The sequence below is a fragment of the Truncatella angustata genome (assembly GCF_020726525.1).
Source record: "Truncatella angustata strain MPI-SDFR-AT-0073 chromosome Unknown BKA67scaffold_11, whole genome shotgun sequence".
NCBI classification, from domain to species: domain Eukaryota; kingdom Fungi; phylum Ascomycota; class Sordariomycetes; order Amphisphaeriales; family Sporocadaceae; genus Truncatella; species Truncatella angustata.
This window is the reverse complement of record NW_025763391.1, coordinates 652,326-671,125: the sequence shown is the minus strand read 5'-3', so window position 1 is coordinate 671,125 and position 18,800 is coordinate 652,326. Positions and strand designations below refer to the sequence as shown.

The 18,800-nt window shown below is 46.5% G+C and overlaps 5 protein-coding genes across 5 annotated transcripts; 3 read left to right on the top strand and 2 right to left on the bottom strand.

The window, feature by feature from the left end:
• Positions 1 to 270: 270 nt before the first annotated feature.
• On the top strand, positions 271 to 1,984 carry BKA67DRAFT_527318 (uncharacterized protein; the record flags this gene model as incomplete). Its single annotated transcript, XM_046098841.1, has 3 exons — positions 271 to 1,388; positions 1,436 to 1,718; positions 1,775 to 1,984. 3 exons carry the CDS (start codon positions 271 to 273, stop codon positions 1,982 to 1,984), a joined length of 1,611 nt encoding a protein of 536 aa, XP_045951965.1.
• A 500-nt stretch (positions 1,985 to 2,484) lies between these two features.
• BKA67DRAFT_664525 (uncharacterized protein) lies at positions 2,485 to 3,538 on the bottom strand (the record flags this gene model as incomplete). Its single annotated transcript, XM_046108396.1, has 3 exons — positions 2,485 to 3,082; positions 3,147 to 3,376; positions 3,431 to 3,538. The coding sequence occupies 3 exons, from the start codon at positions 3,536 to 3,538 to the stop codon at positions 2,485 to 2,487; spliced, it is 936 nt and encodes a 311-aa protein (XP_045951964.1).
• A 2,217-nt stretch (positions 3,539 to 5,755) lies between these two features.
• BKA67DRAFT_541670 (amidase signature domain-containing protein) lies at positions 5,756 to 8,083 on the top strand (the record flags this gene model as incomplete). The annotated part of the gene is made up of 3 exons (XM_046100974.1): positions 5,756 to 7,694; positions 7,801 to 7,843; positions 8,053 to 8,083. 3 exons carry the CDS (start codon positions 5,756 to 5,758, stop codon positions 8,081 to 8,083), a joined length of 2,013 nt encoding a protein of 670 aa, XP_045951963.1.
• A 353-nt stretch (positions 8,084 to 8,436) lies between these two features.
• BKA67DRAFT_664523 (uncharacterized protein) lies at positions 8,437 to 10,076 on the bottom strand (the record flags this gene model as incomplete). Its single annotated transcript, XM_046108395.1, has 5 exons — positions 8,437 to 8,958; positions 9,022 to 9,230; positions 9,290 to 9,383; positions 9,442 to 9,767; positions 9,845 to 10,076. The coding sequence occupies 5 exons, from the start codon at positions 10,074 to 10,076 to the stop codon at positions 8,437 to 8,439; spliced, it is 1,383 nt and encodes a 460-aa protein (XP_045951962.1).
• Positions 10,077 to 16,173: 6,097 nt separating this feature from the next.
• Positions 16,174 to 17,217, top strand: BKA67DRAFT_527277 (Alpha/Beta hydrolase protein; the record flags this gene model as incomplete). Its single annotated transcript, XM_046098835.1, has 1 exon — positions 16,174 to 17,217. One exon carries the CDS (start codon positions 16,174 to 16,176, stop codon positions 17,215 to 17,217), a length of 1,044 nt encoding a protein of 347 aa, XP_045951961.1.
• Between the last annotated feature and the right edge of the window lie 1,583 nt (positions 17,218 to 18,800).

Below are 18,800 nucleotides of genomic sequence, written 5' to 3'. Positions count from 1 at the left end.
AGAATTCTAACGGTGAAGAGAATAGGAACAGAAAAAGAAAAAGAGAAAGAGAAAGAGAAAGAGAAAGGAAAACAAGCCGAAAGTTCACATCCAACAACGCCCTTGGCTGCCGACGAAGATCAAGATGCGCTGCAGTACACATTGGAAAGCGGTGCAGCACGACCTGTGATTACGGGTTCCTTGTTCGGTGATGATACAGAGCATACCTGCGAAAAGATATCAATGAAGCGTCTGCCAAATATCCTACCTAATTTTCCAAGCGCCGGGACAATGAGATCAATCAAAAACCAACAAGACCTTGGTTGCTTCGCAAGGACGATTTTCGCTCCGCTTCCGCCCAAAATCTACATCATGCCTCTTATGAGAAGCGCCTTAGAGGACATAAGCAAGGTCTGGCCGCTGTTTGACGATGACTGGATCTTTCACATGATTGAAGAGCAGTATTCGACGGCTTTGAACGACTGTCATAGCAATTCAGCAAGATGGGCGACAATCAACGCAATTCTCGCTATTGCTGTGCAGTGGAAAGCTGCCAATAATGCGGTAAAAGATGTGTTTCCTATATCATGGAGTCACTTCAAAAACGCATTTTCTATCTTCCCTGAGTTGGTTACTCAGGTTCCAGACTTCGAAGCTTGCCGAGCTGTATTGATCATGGCCATTTTCATGCATGGGACCGCAGATGCACGAACCGCCCACACCTTACTGACAGCGGCTATTCAACTGGCTCAGGTCATTGGCTTATATCGAAGAGATCTATACCTCACCACAAGTCCTACGGAGAATGATCGGCACATGCGAGTTCTCTGGACAATCAACATCCTTGGCAGTAATGCAGCGATGAAGTATGGATTACGAACGCCGTTTGACGATGGCGATGATGAAATGTGTCTATCGAGCGCTAATGCTGAAGCTAGCACCGGCGGCTTGGCCTTACCTCTTGCAGGTGTTAACATTCTTAGGCTGATGGCACATTTAGCTGCAATCCAATCCAAGGTTCATGAACGCCTTTATTCCAACGTGGCGTTGCGGCAAGAACCGATTGATCGCGTACGGATCGTCTCGCAGATGGATCACCAGCTTGAAATTTGGAGAGTGGGGCTGCCTGCAACAATTCGACCTGCGGGTAGCAATCCCTTGACCAGTATTGACCTTGAACCGGGAGTTGTGAACTTGCATTTCGCCTACTACACTACTGCGTGGAAAATTCACATGGCTTTGCAGTGCCCGAAAGCTTTCCATGAACTTATACCTCCGTCAATGGATGCTTCTTCTGTGAGAGGGGCTGACTGGAATATCCCTTTGAGGTCACCTACTCCGGTGGTTGGAGCCCGTGTGACACTATTAGTCCTACAAAACATGCCGTCGCAACCACTCGTATACCATTGGTAAGGGCTCCCCAAAAGTTACGTTTTTTTATGTACTAATATGGCAGGCAAATGCTTGGATATTCTGTTGTCGCAATCTTGACACTGGTTGCAGCAGTGCTTGATGACCCATCATGCCCCGAAGCACTCGTAAACGTCAGATCTGTTGGTGAGTTCATCAACAATCTGAGACGGCTACAACTGGAACATGGATATGAACTACAAACTATGATTCTAGGGCTCTTGGAGTTCTATAATGTCGCACACTATGTAACGAGAGCCGCGCACGACATTCCGAAATACGAAAGCGCTGCAAATCAAAACGAAAATATCCCAGGGCTAAAGAAACGCGTCATGGTAAGTTCCTCTTCATGTTGGTATTGAGGATTGTTATGCTAAACCTTAAGGATATTCAACTGGCTTTGTCCCGTTCTGCAGACCTCATGCATGTTTCCCAGGGGTTCATAGGCAACATGCCAGTACCATGTACTGAGGCGGCGAAGATATTTCTGAACACATCTGACAAAACACCGGTTTCAAACAACGGCTACGGACCTTTCGTTCCAGATGTACTAAAATCTCAGACTTACAATTTCTTGTTCGCATCTAGGCCATGATACATTAGAGACCAATGTCACTCTGTAGGAAGCATGTCGGTACAATTTGGTCATCGTAAAATACAACAAGCTAAGCTCGTTTGCCCCACTCAGATCTCGGCCTTTGACTCCCCTTTTCATGCTTATTACAGCGATTCGGTTCTAAATCCTTGGCGCAGTACTTCGGGTGCCGGTTTTTCATGCTGTGAAGATTATCATTACATGCAACTTACTAAAGCTTGTCATGAACCTTGATTTGTCCAGTAGTACGCCATTACATGCACTTTCCAGCTCACTCTCAATTTTATCCACCACGAGTTTCATGGAGGACATGGCGATACTCGACTAGCTTAGTATTCACTTCACATACCGAAATGATGACTATCACGACGGATAACACTGGTTTACATCATCAACTAAATGACTGTGATGGGAGAGGTATTTAAATTACTGGTTGTGCTCTACGTAGTATCCTCTTTGTCTGGGTTACTTCTTGGCACCCGTTAAATACTCCATGTGTCTCAAGTCGCGTATGCCTCAGATATAAGCTCTCGCACCGTCTTAGTCTTGATGTCAGGGAATTCGTCGTTCAGGGTGCGGCTAGGCTTGAGATCAAAGACTCCAGTTTCAAACATGATCCCAAAAGCTGCAAACATCCCTTGAAGCATTTCTCTGGGGAAGTATGGGTAGAATGAGGGGTGGGTCGGAAGCTCGGTGATTTGGCCGGTTTTCAACTTGTCGATCGAGTCATGCTCGATCGTGAACTTGGTCCCCTTGACCTCTTGAGCATTCTGAACGAATTCGTTCAGAGTCAACTTGTCGCCGATAATGTATGACTCCTTCTCCCATTTACCCTTCGTCAGCAGGGCAGCAGCGAATCTGCCAATATCAAACGTGTGGGTGAAGACGACTGGGACATCTCCGGAGCCCGGAATTGCTGCAAAGTCACTGGGCAAGTCGACAACAAGTGCCAAAGGCGGCATGTACGTCTTCACTTTAGGTGCGCCATAATAGTCGAGAAAGTATCCGTTCAGCACGGCAGTCCATTCAAGAGATGTAGATTCCAAACTCTTGAGATAGTTGATCTTAACCGCGGCGGGAGGAAAATAGGTTGCAATTCTTAATTGATGTCAGTTCACGTGATAAATGTAGATAGAAGGATCTGCTCCGGCGCAGTACTCACTCCTCGTTGTATTGGATGCCCCAAAGGCTGGGGATATACCGTCGCGTCACTGTGGACTTATCGGATCCTTTGATAAGATTTAACTCTTGATCAGGCGGGGATTGGCTGCTAAGAGCTGAGATAACTGTGTCGATGCCGTGATGCTCGAGAACAGAGGCGATTGCGTCAGGGCTGTCGTAGTCAATAGCAATAATACGAGCGCCTATCTCTCTACTCTTCTCGTCGTCGGCCTAAGCAAGGATCATTAGAATCAGAGGGTATCGTAATGATTGAAAATTATATACCTGACGAGCAAGGACTACAACATCAAACTTGCCGGCACTTTTAATTCCGTCGACGATGGCCCGACCAAGCTTGCCGGTTCCTCCAGCGACTGCGACAGTGGTAGGCATTGTGATGAGAGAACTGATTGGTTGATGGCAAATTTGTTAAGTTTCGGATTTGAGTAGATGATCAAAGTATCGTTATAGACGGTGTGGTGAAGATATATACAATTGCTGTTCACCTGCTTACATATGACAACCCCATAACGGGGTCAGATTGACTCCGCAAATATTCAAGCTAAACCCAAGTGCATCGACTATTTGGTCTAGACTAAATATTTACAAATCATGTAGTATTAGCGCCGTTTGGCAAACATATATTTCATTAACATCCGCCGGCTAACTGGTTGGCTCCTATGTTCGGGTCCACATCGGAGTCAATTTAAATCCGCCACATTTCAGTTGGAGCTGAGTTTGTAATGCACTGTGCCCCGACCGATGACCGACCAAGTAGCATGCGGTAGAACTCTAATGAATAGGGTACCATCCGCTTTCATGGCCTGACCAAGGACGTGAGGTCGGCATTCCTTATATCATGATGAAAAGACGAGGAGCTCCAGGCTGATTTTGGCCCTACTTAGCCTGAATTTCCGGGCATACAAGGGAATCAATACGCGCAATTTCTGATGGGCAAGCACCACACTGACTTGTAAGATATGAGGCCGCTGGATTGAATACTACTGGCTAGGTTGTCCTGCGTTGTTGGTGTAGCTTGCTGTCTGTGATGGCTCAACCGATATCATTGAATGCTTTTCATCACGACCAAAACCGCCAACATCGATAATTGCAAAAAATCCGTGGATTTATCTTATTTCAGGGTGCGGTAAAGGCACATGGACCGAATCTTCTGCACTGCTCCATTACCAATGCTGCATATAACCTTATGGTAATTCAATACCAGCACCAATGCTTGAAGATGTTCTGCAACAAATGTGCACAAGATTGGACTCAACAATTTTCAATCTAAACTGATGCAGACGGGGCAGATTTACGTGTACAAACACACCTGGAAGAATACCTGTGAAGCAAGAGAAAACTCAAATCGTGAGAATGGAAGGCGGCTGGAGTCTCATACATCCGTGCGGACGCATGGTTGAGCACCACACTCGGTGGCTACTTCATGGCTCGACCACATGGCCAACGTCCATCTAGAGACCATCTGGAGACAAGTTGTCGGCTGCTCGACTCTGGTCTTAGATATCATTCATTCCTCTCCCCGACGGCGATCGAGTGCTGTTAAGGTCAGGAGATAAAATAACAAACGAAGACTTCTCAGAATTCCTCGAATACGACAATACTTGTGGTGAATCGAAAGCACCAACGCTTACCCATAAGCTACGCCGATATATAATGTCGAAGTCGGAGCTGGTTTGAGTGATTGATGTAGTAACATGTATCTCTTTCATCACCTCTCAGCTTTTGTTATATGTAGATCTTACTGAGCCTTGCTGTTTGATTCTGGGTCTATTCTCAATCAGACACCGGTATTTGAACTTGAACGATTTATACGCAGGGCTCTATGGAATATTTTAGACTCACTAGACTGGATGAAAACTGATAGTATCGGAAGATTGCCGACATTGGTCATACTATCGTTATGTTATCGTACGGAGGTACTAGTAGCTTCGCCAGCTGCCAATTAAATCGCTGGTAGTGATCGATTGTGGTGTTGATCTGCTGCCTCGAGGCGCTAATGCAGTCTGCTGACGCGCTAATGCTAGGAACTTCTGCCAGTGAAGAAAGCGCGCATGAAACCCCCTGCTATTGTCTGTCGATTTGGCTCAACCTATGGATCCGTAGGCTAATCCAACTACTTGGGACAATTCATGTTGCGGTTTAGTATATCCCAGCAGCTCAGTTTCAGTGATTCACCGAAGGCAGCAGTGATGCATGTAACATCCTTATATACTACGATATATGCGGCGTAGTGAATGTAAGGTGAATTAGTAAGAAATATCGGGGCTGAAGTGCTTCCAGCGCTGTATCAAGTGGGTCGAGAAAGTGAGCCGAGATGGTGGGGTTAAGATGATGGGGTCGAGATAAGCATATACGAGCTTTATCCGATCAATAACTAACGAAGACCCGGAGAAGGCTAGGGTTATGTTTCTATTATATGTTAGTATTGTCTGGTGTAATCGTGCGATTTCGGACGGTGTCTATCGCAGTTGGTCGAAGCAGTCTGCATCTTGACTATTTAAACCTTGGAGGGAGTGAATTTCCTTCGAATTGTAGCATAACCAGTGAGGTCTCGAATTCATCCAACTCACCTTCCCCAAGACAACGACAATGCGCTTCCGGTCTCTCCTTATATTGGCCGGCATTTCCAAAGCCGCTCTGATTGATAATGGCACGGTTGTGACTCTGAATGGCATTGCCTATTATGTTGGAGGGGTCTCTGTTGGTCAACTGGGCAAAATTTGGTCTGGGTCTCCAGCGCTCGAACCTACAACTGTTCACGGCTTAGGTCTTTTTCCAATGACCATCATCGACACGTTTAACACCACTATCCAATCAGATGAATTGGTGAATATAGTGTCCGAGTATGAGAACGACGACGATGTATTCCAGTCTGGCTTCCTAAGTACAATTTATATTCGCCCTTCAACGAATATCTCAGGATTTCATGTTGCATCCCTTAGCAGCACCTTGTCTGGGTTCAATACTACCACCTTGATAAGCTCTAGTCCCTGTAGCGAGGAAGCTTTTGGTATCAAGACTGTATCGAGACCTATCATGGGGGATCCAGCGAAAGGTCCCTATTTCGTCTCCGCTGCCACTGGAAACCTTTACATGGCCTATAGACTCTACGACGACGATTATCTGGCCTTCATTCAAGGAGTTATTACGGATGGAGTGGGCGGGTTTAGATCTCTTCCTGCCGTGACAGAGAACGTCATGGCGAAGAGCGTTGCTGTCCCCTCGAGGCTCTATTACACTGTGACAGAGGATCAACCTCTCGCCGGCCTTCGCCTGGGAGTTAAGGACATATATCATGTCAAAGGGATCGCCACTAGTGGCGGAAACCGTGCCTACTTCTACACTTATGGCACCCAGAATATCACAGCCCCTTCGGTTCAGCGCTTGATCGATCTTGGTGCAGTTCTTGTGGGCAAAATGGGGACAGTTCAGTTCGCTAATGGTGACAGTGCGACCGCTGACTGGGTTGATTTACATGCACCCTTCAACCCCCGAGGAGATGGATATCAAGACCCTAGCGGCTCGTCCACTGGACCGGGTGCTGGCATTGGAGCTTACGAGTGGCTTGACTTGGCTGTTGGAAGCGACACCGGTGGTTCCATGCGAGGACCTGCCGGGCAGCAAGGTATTTACGGCAACCGGCCCTCGACAGGTGCTATCTCTATGGATCATGTGATCCCTCTGAGTCCCGTTTCCGACACTGCTGGTATTTTCGCTCGCAGTGGCAAGCTCTGGGCCAAAGCGACAAAGGCCTGGTACCCCGACTTCCTCTCCAACCATACCTCCTATCCGAAGTCACTCTTCTATTCCGTTTCCGTTGGCGACTGGAATAGCGAGCCAGCCAGCGCAGATACAGCAATTTTGATCGATGGATGGATCAGTCAGCTCGAGGGATTCCTGAAATTGAATGCTACGCGTACAAACTACACTGCCAAGTGGGAAGCGACCCATGGTAGCGCCCCCGCGGACCTTGCTGGTATGCTGCACTCGACATACGGTGTATACATTACCCACGACCAGTGGCAATTGCTCGGTCAGCCATTATTTTCTGACTATGCTACCAAGCACGGCGGACGCCAACCATACATCAACCCAGGTCCGCTATCTCGATGGCGCTGGGCCCAGGAGAATGCAACTGATGAGATCTATTCACAGGCCTTGAAAAACATCACCATCTTCAAAAACTGGTGGGAAACGGATGGTTATGGCGGCTTCGACACCGAGTCCTGCTCTGAGGGTCTATATGTTTATGCCTGGGGTGTTGGTCTGCCATCCTACCGAGATGAGTATCGCAGTGCTCCACATGGTCCTCCTCTAGGCTTTGGTGACTCGTCCATCCCTATTATTGCCGGTACTCCCGAAATTGTTGTACCGATTGGCGAGACGTCCTATGTCAGCAGGATTACCGGTCAAACTGAATATCTACCAGTCACCATGGCTTTGAGAATGTCCCGTGGATGCGACTTTGCGCTAGCAGACTTAGTCAGTGACCTCGAAGACGCCGGAGTGCTTCGCCCAGTCTCTGCAGGTAGTCGACTGTACCGATAAAAGGGCTGGGCGAGTCCTAATCCAACTGCCAAGTTGGTCACTTAGTTGAATGCAAAGGTTTATTGGACTGCTAGAATGAGATTAAGTGTCGATCCAAGTGAAATCTATGTTCTCTCGAGCTCGCAATACGTAAGTGCATCCGATATGAAGGATCTATGCATTATTGAAGCAGTCCTCAAGCCGGCTCAGTAAGATCAGAAGTGCTAAATGAAACTGCACTAAAGGTATAATATTCTGGGTTTCTCTCCCCGTTGACTCGGTCCCCCAGCAATGACGAGTCTGAGCAGAAGATATACCATATCTTGGTAAAGCAGTCATAACTGACTGTTTATCCCTAGTTTAGGACAAGAGGCGCCGGAGAAAGTGTAATGGCACATGCGGAGTCTGTCTAGTCATTGGGCAAGTGACTCGTCTACTAAGAGTGTAATGCACTTAGGGTATGCACCACAACAACTTAACACACCCTCGTTATGCTAGCGGAAAAAAAAGGCCCATGATCAGTTTGGCTACTCTGACTGCATTCCTCAGCACTCACTAATCTTCCATATCATAGAAAACAGCCCCTACAGAAAGAAGGGCTACAGAATGGCAATACGCTGCGTTTGGAGAAATTATAACATATGAGCGTTGTTTGCCACGCATGCTCTGACTCTCCGTTATAGCTGGACTTTTTATTCACTCGAGATGCCGTTTCAGCATGATCATTCAGCCCACAATCCTGCTTATCCCGTTATCCCATTATCCCTATCCAGATCTAACAAAATGCTCCTCGGACACAGCAGCCTCGATAAACTTTCATCAACCCGATACTTCACGTTCCCATGCTCCTCATATGCTACACTCATCGTCTTCTCCGGGCGCATCACGTACTCGGGTATTGCCTGAACACCCCTCTTCACCCACTTCCACCCCACATTGCTGTCAGGCCTCTCGGAGGCAAATCCATGCAACGAGGCGGGCTTGTAGTCGATATTGTCCGTGCGGATCCGCACGATAGGGTGAAAATACTCATTCGTGGCGCCATCAGTACCATCGCCCGGGTCCCGCGGATAGGTGCCCGGTGTGCGGTCCTTCTTCCCTAGAACCCGAAAGAAGGCGCCTTCTATCCCAGAGAAGTTGTCGACAAACGGCCCGCAGCCCCAGCCATTGGTGATTCTGATGGCGTTGATCGCATGTCGGTGCTCCTCAACGAGAGTCTGGATCATGGCGTCTTCAAAAGTGAGCATGTCGGAGAGATTATCAACCTGGATTTCAGGAAATTCAATCGATCAGCATTGAAATTAAGGCAGTGGATGGCAAGGACTTACCATCCAGGCAAATGTGTTGTTGCCAATCTCTTCAAATTCAACCGGAGTATTTGAATCATCTCTTTGGCCGCCGATGTTGCTATGGACGCCGGGAAACCAGCACTGCTGCAGATCTTTGGCAGGACTGTCTTCAGTCTTGTGCCAGAGGGTAGGAGGAAAAGTTAGTCGTTTTTCGTCAATCGCGAGGGCCTGAAAGGCATAATCTAGATCTGATAGAACCGACTTTAGCCTCAGCTCCCCCCGCAGGAACAGTTGCAATAGTACTCACTTTTAGATACATTCGTGTTGTGGAATGCATACTGCTTGTTGATTGGGATACCAAGTTTTCTCGCCCAACCCACTACGGGCCATTCCGGAATTCCCTAGCCATGCAAGGTTAGTTAAACAGGAGCAGTATTCAGCATGTCCATCGTCGCGTACCAGAGCTCCAACGGTGTCCCAAACGCCAACCACCTTGACCCTGACGTCCGTAAGACCCAGCTTTTCCTTATTATCCAGATACCACGGTGTATTTCTGAAAGGCTCACCGCTAGTATTTGCACGGTATGCCTTCCACATCTCTGCAAAGCGTGACATGTACACTGCCGAGAGGACTCCAACGTCGCAGACAAGGCCGGCGACCGAGCGCACCGTGAAAGCCCCACGCGAGAAGCCGAAGAAGAACAACTCATCGCCGGGTTCGTAATTATTAGAAATGAAATCGTAAATTTGACACACGTCAATGTCGAGACCCCAGCCCAGACCACCTGTGGATTGAAGTACCACGCACCTCAGTAAAGTTCTGCGAGCGGCAGGGATGAAGTCATGGGTTCGAGCAACTTACCATAGATGCCTTTCTGGAATGGGAGGTCCCCGCTCCCAAGGCCGGAATGATAAGATACGATCTGCTTCACGAGATTACCTTTATCATCGAGGCCACTGTTTGCAACAGCTCGAGCTAACTTAGCGACGTTGGAAGGAGAGGACTTGTCGCCCATGTCGGACGCAAGCCATGTGCCGTCTGCGCAGAGGATAATGCGCTTATAGCTTGCTAGCTTGGATGTCTCTTTTGCCATAATGTTGTAAAGCTGGATTGTTGAAAACTGAGAGGAAAAATAAGCTGATGGTTTGTGTGACGGGTACTTTTAATAAATCTCTGATCTTCCAGATGGTTTCCTCGAGGTGATTGAGTAGATAGTCCGTCAGATGCAGTCCTGAATGAAAGAGACCAGGTGGCCCTTCTACGAAAGCTTATTTAAGCTGGGCGCCACAATCAAGTAGCCAAGTTAGAGTTAAAGCCTACATATGACTGTTACACAACCAATACATGTTAAACATGATTCCATCGGCAGAACCTTGTAAATCAAAGGATCGAAAAGTAGCGTAACATGTCAATTTTCCAGTGCACCTTTTGTGGTTATGACAGAACCTATCAACGATTAATAATGCCAGAATTATAAAATTAACGGCTAGTTGAAGGTAATAGAGGCAATGTATAAGCGGATAGGTTATTTCACTACAGCCTGCCTCCTTCAAATCTGAGGGGTCTCAATTATTCTCATTGTGTGTTACGGGCAATTAACGAGGTAACCGGAGTTCTATTCAGTGGGTTTCTAATACAATTCATAACCTTATCAGTGAACCGTAACTTTGTAAACTCAAGTTATGACGAGAGGATCAAGTCTGCTATTTTTAGCGTGGTAGTACAATATTAAGGTACTGTACATACACTTACATAACGTACTGTACATACACAAGTCTATTACGCCCGCACTAACCTTTTAGGAGGGCAAACTTCACATGCATTACTATGATAACAACAGTTCTTGCTTAGTCAGCAGATAATGGGTAAAAGGAATCATGTGCCATAAAGCAATGTTGGTCTAACAGTCGATAGGTACCAAGATCTAGGTAATGCCATTTTCAATGGCGGTATGATATACACACTGTTCACGTAGACTCCTTGAACATATCATTTTCCATGCAATTAATCCCACACAATCACATGTAGCCCGTCTGTACATATCGCCAGAAATTTGGGTTAATATTCCAGAATAACAACAGTTTGTGTTAGTATAGTACCTTCAATCTGTTGGATTTAGATTCTAGCCAGTCTCTACGTGTTATCAGACAATTCTGCAGTCGCCACTTTTGACAATACCCACCACTATCACTGAGGTATGATAATTTTTCGACACTCTGTTGTAGGACTTGAGCGTATCCATAAGATGACTCTTAATGCATCATGCTGTCTCATATAGACGAGATGGGTAAGGTGCCAGCCTGAAATAGAGGAGAATGCACATGTCCCTGATGGGTTATTTATGCAGGCGGAACGGTTGGACGTTCTGACACTACTATGGTACCAGGCCAAAACAACCACAGAAGGACAGGTTCTATCAAAAGGGAGGTACAACTGGTTCTGAGCTTATCGTGGTACGGAGGTTAAGAAAACATTAAAGGGTAGGCATCCAATCGATTGCATGGCTGGTTTTCCGCGATTTTAAGTTTGTACTAAACAATTTCTATACTTATTATGTATATAAATCAGATTCAGCCTGCCTTCCTAAGCTAATGACTTTGCTTTACTTGTAGTTGGTGCTTAAGGGTTCCTTCTGTTAGGGCTGTATCTTTCGATGGAACGCCAACTGAAGGAGCAGAGAAGGTGAAACAGTTTTCATGACAGATCAGGGTCTATAGAATCGAACTATATTCACAACTTTGTGCTAGTGATAACGAAGTGTTGGTTATTGAGTGTTTTGTCGCAGTTCGAAACTGTTGTATTGATATGTTCTCTCCGCACAGAAGATCTTTTAGAATCGCTATTCTCCGGTCGACTTTTTCAGTCTCGTCACTCGAGAGGAGACCTCTCCATGCTTTTGATACTAATACCCAGGTGACACTGCCGCGGTTTTCCATATGCGGCTCTGTATCACCACACCAATTCGGATCTAAGAATTCATACTATTCTCTTTAAGCTCCAGATGGCAAAGCCATGATGCCGGAATGGTTGAAAAAGAGTGTGCTGTAAATGTGAACATATGATCAACTTGACATAGGCACTTCTGTACTATCCACTCACTTCGTAGAATACCTGTGGCTGCGAGAATCGAAATTATTGAGAATTTCCCAACTTTTCTTCACCAGGGACAAAAGCAAGGCATCCTCGCTTAGTCTGCAAAAACTTCGTAGCACATCCTCCTCTGTATGAGTTATGGTAGTTTTGATTAATTCGTGGTCAAGGAGAGTGCACTACTAAGAGTTATACAATTCTGAGTCGTAGTCGATCATCAAATCGCCTATCGCGACATCTTGTAAGTCAACCGGGTTCATACTCCTCAGCCTCTGGAGGTTCGCGTCAGGCCAGTCTAGCAATGATGCCTTGGCGGCAACCTGCAAATCCAGGAAAAGCTGACACGCCAGAAAGCGATGTCACGGCCGGTTGTTGTTCCAATGGCGCAGTACACCCATAGGGACCAGAACAACCACGTTCAAAGCAGAGGTTTTTGAGTTATCACACGCGATAGCTTCAAATCTTGAAAGTGCTTCAGATAGAAGTTCAGACAGCTTATAACACGACGCTCAACCTCAAGTTGAGTCTCTTAAAGACCTCGCAATGTGTTGGCTGGAACAACGAATGATAGCTTGGCGGGAGGTGGCGTCCATAATGGCCTGTAATATGGATGTGATGTGCTTTCGTGTCTAACAAAGTTTAAAAGCTGCTTAAATTGCACGCTCGATGCGGAATTATGGGGACCGGATCAAAGACACCATGCGAGTGAGTGAGAGCGCACATACATGCTCATGAATCACGCCAGATGTTGTCGTGGCTTTGAAAATCTCGGCGCGTCTGGCATCAAACTCAAGCAAGGCGCCAGCAGATAGTCGAATAAGATTATCGAGTGACTCAAGTGATGACAAGTCATTGAAATTGGACAGATTTTGGTCGGATGGGAGTATCGTTGACCATGGCGATTGAAAAGTACTATAGGTACGGTGAGGTTGAAATGCCAAGGTCTGGAGCTTAGTGGTGGCGGCAAGTTCTTTTCCTACGAACAGAAAGCATCAACGGCTATGATGGCACGACCAAAGGTTTACTCACTTAGACAAGTCCATCGCAAGTCAATACCAGCCAAGTTGTGAGGCGCTTGAGCATATCACGAGAAATAACGTATGAACAGGCCTAGCATGTGATATGCACACTGACTCACTTGGAACAAACGTCAAGACTACATTCTGTCAGAGCTGCTAGGTAGTGGCGTATGTGCATGAAGGTTGTTGTTGTATATGTGTGTACCTCGTTCATTAAGGTACTTAAACCTACTAAGCGGATATGGCTTCAACCAATCACGTGACCACTTCCTCAGTGTCGATGCACTCTCTAAGTCACCATTACCTCCATTGGTGAGTCCCTACTAAAAGTCTTCGGTCGCCAAGAATTTTGGTGCGTATCGTAGCGACTGGCGGACAGCTTGCAGCTACGAGATTCAGCTGCCAATAAAGATGATCACCAGATGTTTTATGCTATTGGGCTATTATTAATGGTCTTAGTGCTTCATAGGATTGGCTCCAAGCTTGTTTTTAGCGGCTCTACTGTAGTAGCAGCTTACTACACGTACTACACCACCCCGCCAGGATTATAAATGTTAGATCGTTACCAGCCCCAACTCTTTCACCCACTGGTCCCATCCTCCCCCGGTAAGTACCTCCCCATACTAAATAGTATGACATGATACTTCTGGCCGGGGAGAGCTGGAAACTTCTAGTACGCTCGTGAATATTAACATTAAGACAAAATATTAACGGTACAATTTGTCCATACAGCCAGCCAGCACAGCCAGCCAGCCAGCCATACGGCTATATATCAATACAGCTATATCGTCGACCAGCTTTATTATGGATATCCAAGCCTTAGTAAACCAGTTACCATGCCATGAGAGCCCAGCTGCCAAACGGCACTACCGTCTGCAAAATACAACGTGAAAAAAAGCCTGTTACCGTACGACAGCCTCGCTCCCAAGAGCTACTTTGTAATTAGAGATGGCCGTATACGTACTCAACTATACCAGAGGATTTCTTAGAAACGCTGGTACGGTCGATGCCCCATCAACTACGTGAAGCTTTCCGTACCGCAGGTGAACGTCTTAATAATTAAGTGTACCGTAGTAGCAATAGAATACATTACCAAAAGTGGTATAGCGTTGTACCTGCGCTAACATATGTGATCCTGGCAAAGGTGTAGTAGGACTACAAGAAGTGGCGCCGGCGTGCTTTAGTGCCTCGCCCGTGAAGAGGCAACCCTGGGAGCCTGGCTGCCTGGCAGCTTGGCAGCCTGGCACCTGGTGCTTGTCTGCCTGGAGGCTTAACTAGATACATACTTAGCTCGGTCTAGATTGAGACTACTTTTCACGTGACCCAGCTACAGTTGGCCTCGCTGTCCACTATCTCTTAGCACGCCTACTTCACAACAACATGGACTGGACTGAACTGATGATGGCTTGATTGCAGTCTATTCCATCACTTTGAGGCCTATTGACACTTTGAAGGCTATACGAACTATCACAACAAAACTGTAATTGTCAAACTGTAAAGCGATATGGCTGTGAAATAGACTAATAGGACGACTGAAACTGATACAATGATAACACTGAGGTTATCTAGTATGATTCCAGAATCAGATCGTCCCATGTTGGGAGCACGGTTCTTGTCAGCGGGTAAATAAATCGTGCTGCTATGACGATTTGGGCCAACTTATGTTCAAACCGTCGAGAATGACGCCATGAAGGACTACTATAATGAAAGCTCAATCCAAGATTGCGAGGTAATTCCGAGACCAAGTGCAGTGTTGTGTGCACCAGCACTAAGATGCGTTGAGATACAATTTTTTTTTAAAAAAAATTCTTAAGAAATGCGTTCTTGATACATCAATGACATAAATCATCGGGGTATCTCTTGTTGCAGCTGAAACTTTTCCCTTCCACCCAGACAGCCTTTGTCCAAAGACGGCGTTTGTCCACTTTTGCCACTTTTGCCGAGTCAACGCTTCGGAACCATTGCCGGCCTGCGTCATATAGACACAGTTTTGCGAGTGAACCATGCAGGCTATTATTATGCTCCCTCTCTATCAATACGCCTCACGGAGCTCGGATGTGTCTAGACTAGATTATGATGTGAAAGCAAGCAGATAAGGACAGCTGCGATATAAGCAGGACGCTTGAAGTGGAGCAATATAAGCAGGCCACATGAAAGCGGAGCGCACTATTTCAAATCCGGTTAGCACAACAGTGGCAGCGATGGCTGAGTGCACAAACGATAAGTTCACTACTTTAAACCAATTGTGATGATATATACTGAATTATAAAGGTTACAAATTCAAAATCCCTCAGATTTTACAAAACTGCCAAGATAGAGCTTACTATCGGGTTCATGGCACTCGTCATTGTGGAGATCAAATACAGGTAGAGCCGAAGTCAACCCACAGCTTAACCACGACCCGAGATGTTTCTTGCAAAGCAACAGGACTAGGTTAGGTTAATCAGGACTAAGCAGACCAGGACAGTTGTTCTCAAGCAAGTCAAATCGCATTCGATAGCATGGGAACTGCCCCATATCATGTGGTATTGACCACGCGGCGCCAATATTACCCTTTTGCGCACCTGAGGAAATATGCAGTGCTGCACGAGTTTCTCTGAGTTATTGTGTCTGAAAAGTGAAGAATATCAAAGAGCATTTTCTAAGTAATAAAAATGGAAAATTTCATCCCTAAAATAGGAAAATAAAACACTACATGGACAGAGGGATTCACAAGGTTAGCACAGAAAAATCTATACAGCAAAGTAAATACACACACACACACCGCTCTAGTATGTCACACTGACTTTTCCTAGCATGTTTTGATCTGCAAAATCAGGGCCGAACAAACTCTATGTGTACTTCTATTGACTCAATAAGTAAGTGTTTTTCTGCCAAGACTCGTATATCTGGTGCAAACCATGTCACTAATTTCTGTAGAGACTAGTGACGCAGACACCGGCAGTGTTCTATCGCCCACCTCATCAGGTATAAAGCCAACGACATATCTTGTAGGATGGAGGAACTGTCCTGAAGTCAAAGAGTTCCCAACATTCAAACACATCAATATTAAAGACGTACCTAGCAACCGACAGCCGCATCATGAAGTTCCCACCACGAGATGCCACTGCGCTCGCCATCATGCTCGCATGTTTAACGTCAGTGACGGCACAGAATATGTCATATGGAGCCAACAACTTTTATCACAGTGACTGCGTGACGGTTGAGCCCGTCAACTTCAGGAGCCAAAATCGCATGGCTATTGCCGGCAACCTCTTTTTTCCAAATGACCTCGATCGGAGTGTCAACGCGTCGGCTGTTGTCGTCGGCCATCCCATGGGTGCAGTAAAAGAGCAGAGTGCAAACCTCTACGCCACCAAGTTGGCCGAGCAAGGCTTTGTCACAGTCACACTAGACCTCCCGTTCTATGGCGGCAGCGAGGGTGAGCCACGTAACGCGGTGTCGCCGGACCTATATGCAGAAGCGTTCAGTGCTGCAGTCGACTATCTCGGCACACAGGACTTCGTTAACCGCGAGCGGATCGGTGCGCTTGGTATATGTGGCAGCGGCAGCTTCGTGATCAGTGCGGCCAAGTTAGACCCACGCATGAAGGCCATTGCAACATCGAGCATGTACGACATGGGTGCTGTCAATCGTGACGGTCTGCAAAAGTCACAAAGCGTAGACCAACGCAAAGAGATCATTACTACGGCGGCACAGCAGCGCTGGGTCGAGCTCGACGGCGGCGAAGTTGTGTTCGCCATTGGCACACCACTTCAGCTCACGCCGGAATCGACTGCCATCGACCGTGAGTTCTTCGACTTCTACCGTACGCCACGTGGCGAGTTTACCCCTAAGGGCTCGATGTCAAACATCACGACGCACCGCACACTTACGAGCAACGTGAGGTTCATGAACTTCTACCCATTCAATGATATCGAGACGATATCGCCTCGTCCAATGCTATTCATCGCGGGCGATCAGGCACATTCGCGAGAATTCAGCGAGCAAGCTTATGCGGCTGCGGCTGAACCCAAGGAGCTTTTCTGGGTGCCAGGCGCTGGCCATGTAGACCTATATGATCGCGTTGAGCTCATCCCATTCGATAAGCTTGCCCGGTTCTTCCAAGTTAATCTCGGCGAGTAAAGAGCTAGTCACAGCGCAAGGCGAGAGACCCGGCCTGTGTCTACTGTTTTGAGCTCATCTATCGCGTCCTCAATGCTTGCGAGGGCACCTTGATTTGAAGTCGCTTTCGTAGGCAGTCTTTTAGATGATGGAGTCACATGTATGTTAATCGACCCTTGTTGTTGGCCTTGCTTCATAGCCTGATTGATTGAATATCAAAATAGATTGGCGATGCGCCCGAGCAATGCATATCAAAATTACTGTGTTATTTTGAGCGCCGTCAACATTACAACCTTTTAACTTGTTTCTGGGGCAGTCCAACTTTAATTGATACCCAAGTTTTGTTTTGTTTCGTTACTCGAAAGTTTGTTAATCTTGTAGGGAGGTCAGTGACAGCATCCTCCTCAAATCTGTATACTTGCTCGTTTACTGTGTAAAAACACCACCTCTTAGCATTTCATTTCAGTGAAATGGAAAAAACAAATTGAACCTGTATTTTCTTTTAACTATTCCAGATTGTTCGGTTCCTAACTCGGTTAAAGAGTATCAAGCGTTTGTTCTTTTGTCAACGGCCCGAAGGGCACTTGTAACGTATTCGGCGGTGTCGCTTAGGAGGAAAACCACGATCTTGGCAACCCCGACAGCCATTTCTAGTCTGCATAGCGGCATAAAAGGAGAAGTCCCTTCGGCGCTGCTTTTTTTCGTTTTTGTGAATTATATGAAAGCTTATGGACTTACTAATTCAGCGGCTATCGGCATTTATCTTACCGAATTTTGCCTTCACTGTTCATAGAAAGGTCGTGGCGGCGGAACGCTTTACCATGTCGACGTTTTGAACTATCACCTATTTCCTTTCCGTCTCATCAAGCCTGTTCGTGAGATTCAGCAGCCTATAATTGCTGATATCGCATAATACTAGACTAGAACCCTGCGCAAGCGACAAATTTGATGCATCGAGGTCTATTCTGCATGCAATGTCGCTGATGATGGTCACGTTCTCTGAGGATTCTGAAGACTTCCCGAGTTATTTGTAGGGTTCAATGGTGCATATAGTTCCAGTTTACATATTTGCCTTGCTCAATTTACTGTAAGTATACCTACGGTCCGTCTCCAAGCCTTACCAATCAGTAATAAGGTCAATTGACAATGATCTTGAATTCTGACTGGTGTTTCTATCCATCCGAATTGGCAAGCAATCACTGGAGCTATGGCGTGTACTGTCACTCTGTCATACTACGTACTAGAAAACTCCCTAACACTAATTAGGGTACAAGTAAACGGTATTAGCATACGGTTCTGTCAGAGTCCTGCTGGCTTTCCGTATGGAGAACCCACAATAAGGTACAAAAAATGGTTTCAGTACAGGAGTGACTCTTGTCTTGGAGAGAGCCTCACGGAAAGAACACTGATCAAATATCGATCCAAGTTATTTGACAATCCGAAAGGCGCCTATTTATAAGCTACCATTGCACCTCTCTGACGAGCTATCTTCCACCTCGAGTGGGATCTTGACATATATCTTTGAACCAATCCCATCGTAGTCGCCGCATTATTGACTTTGACGAAGATAACACATAGCAATGAAGTTGTCTCTAAACTGGCCA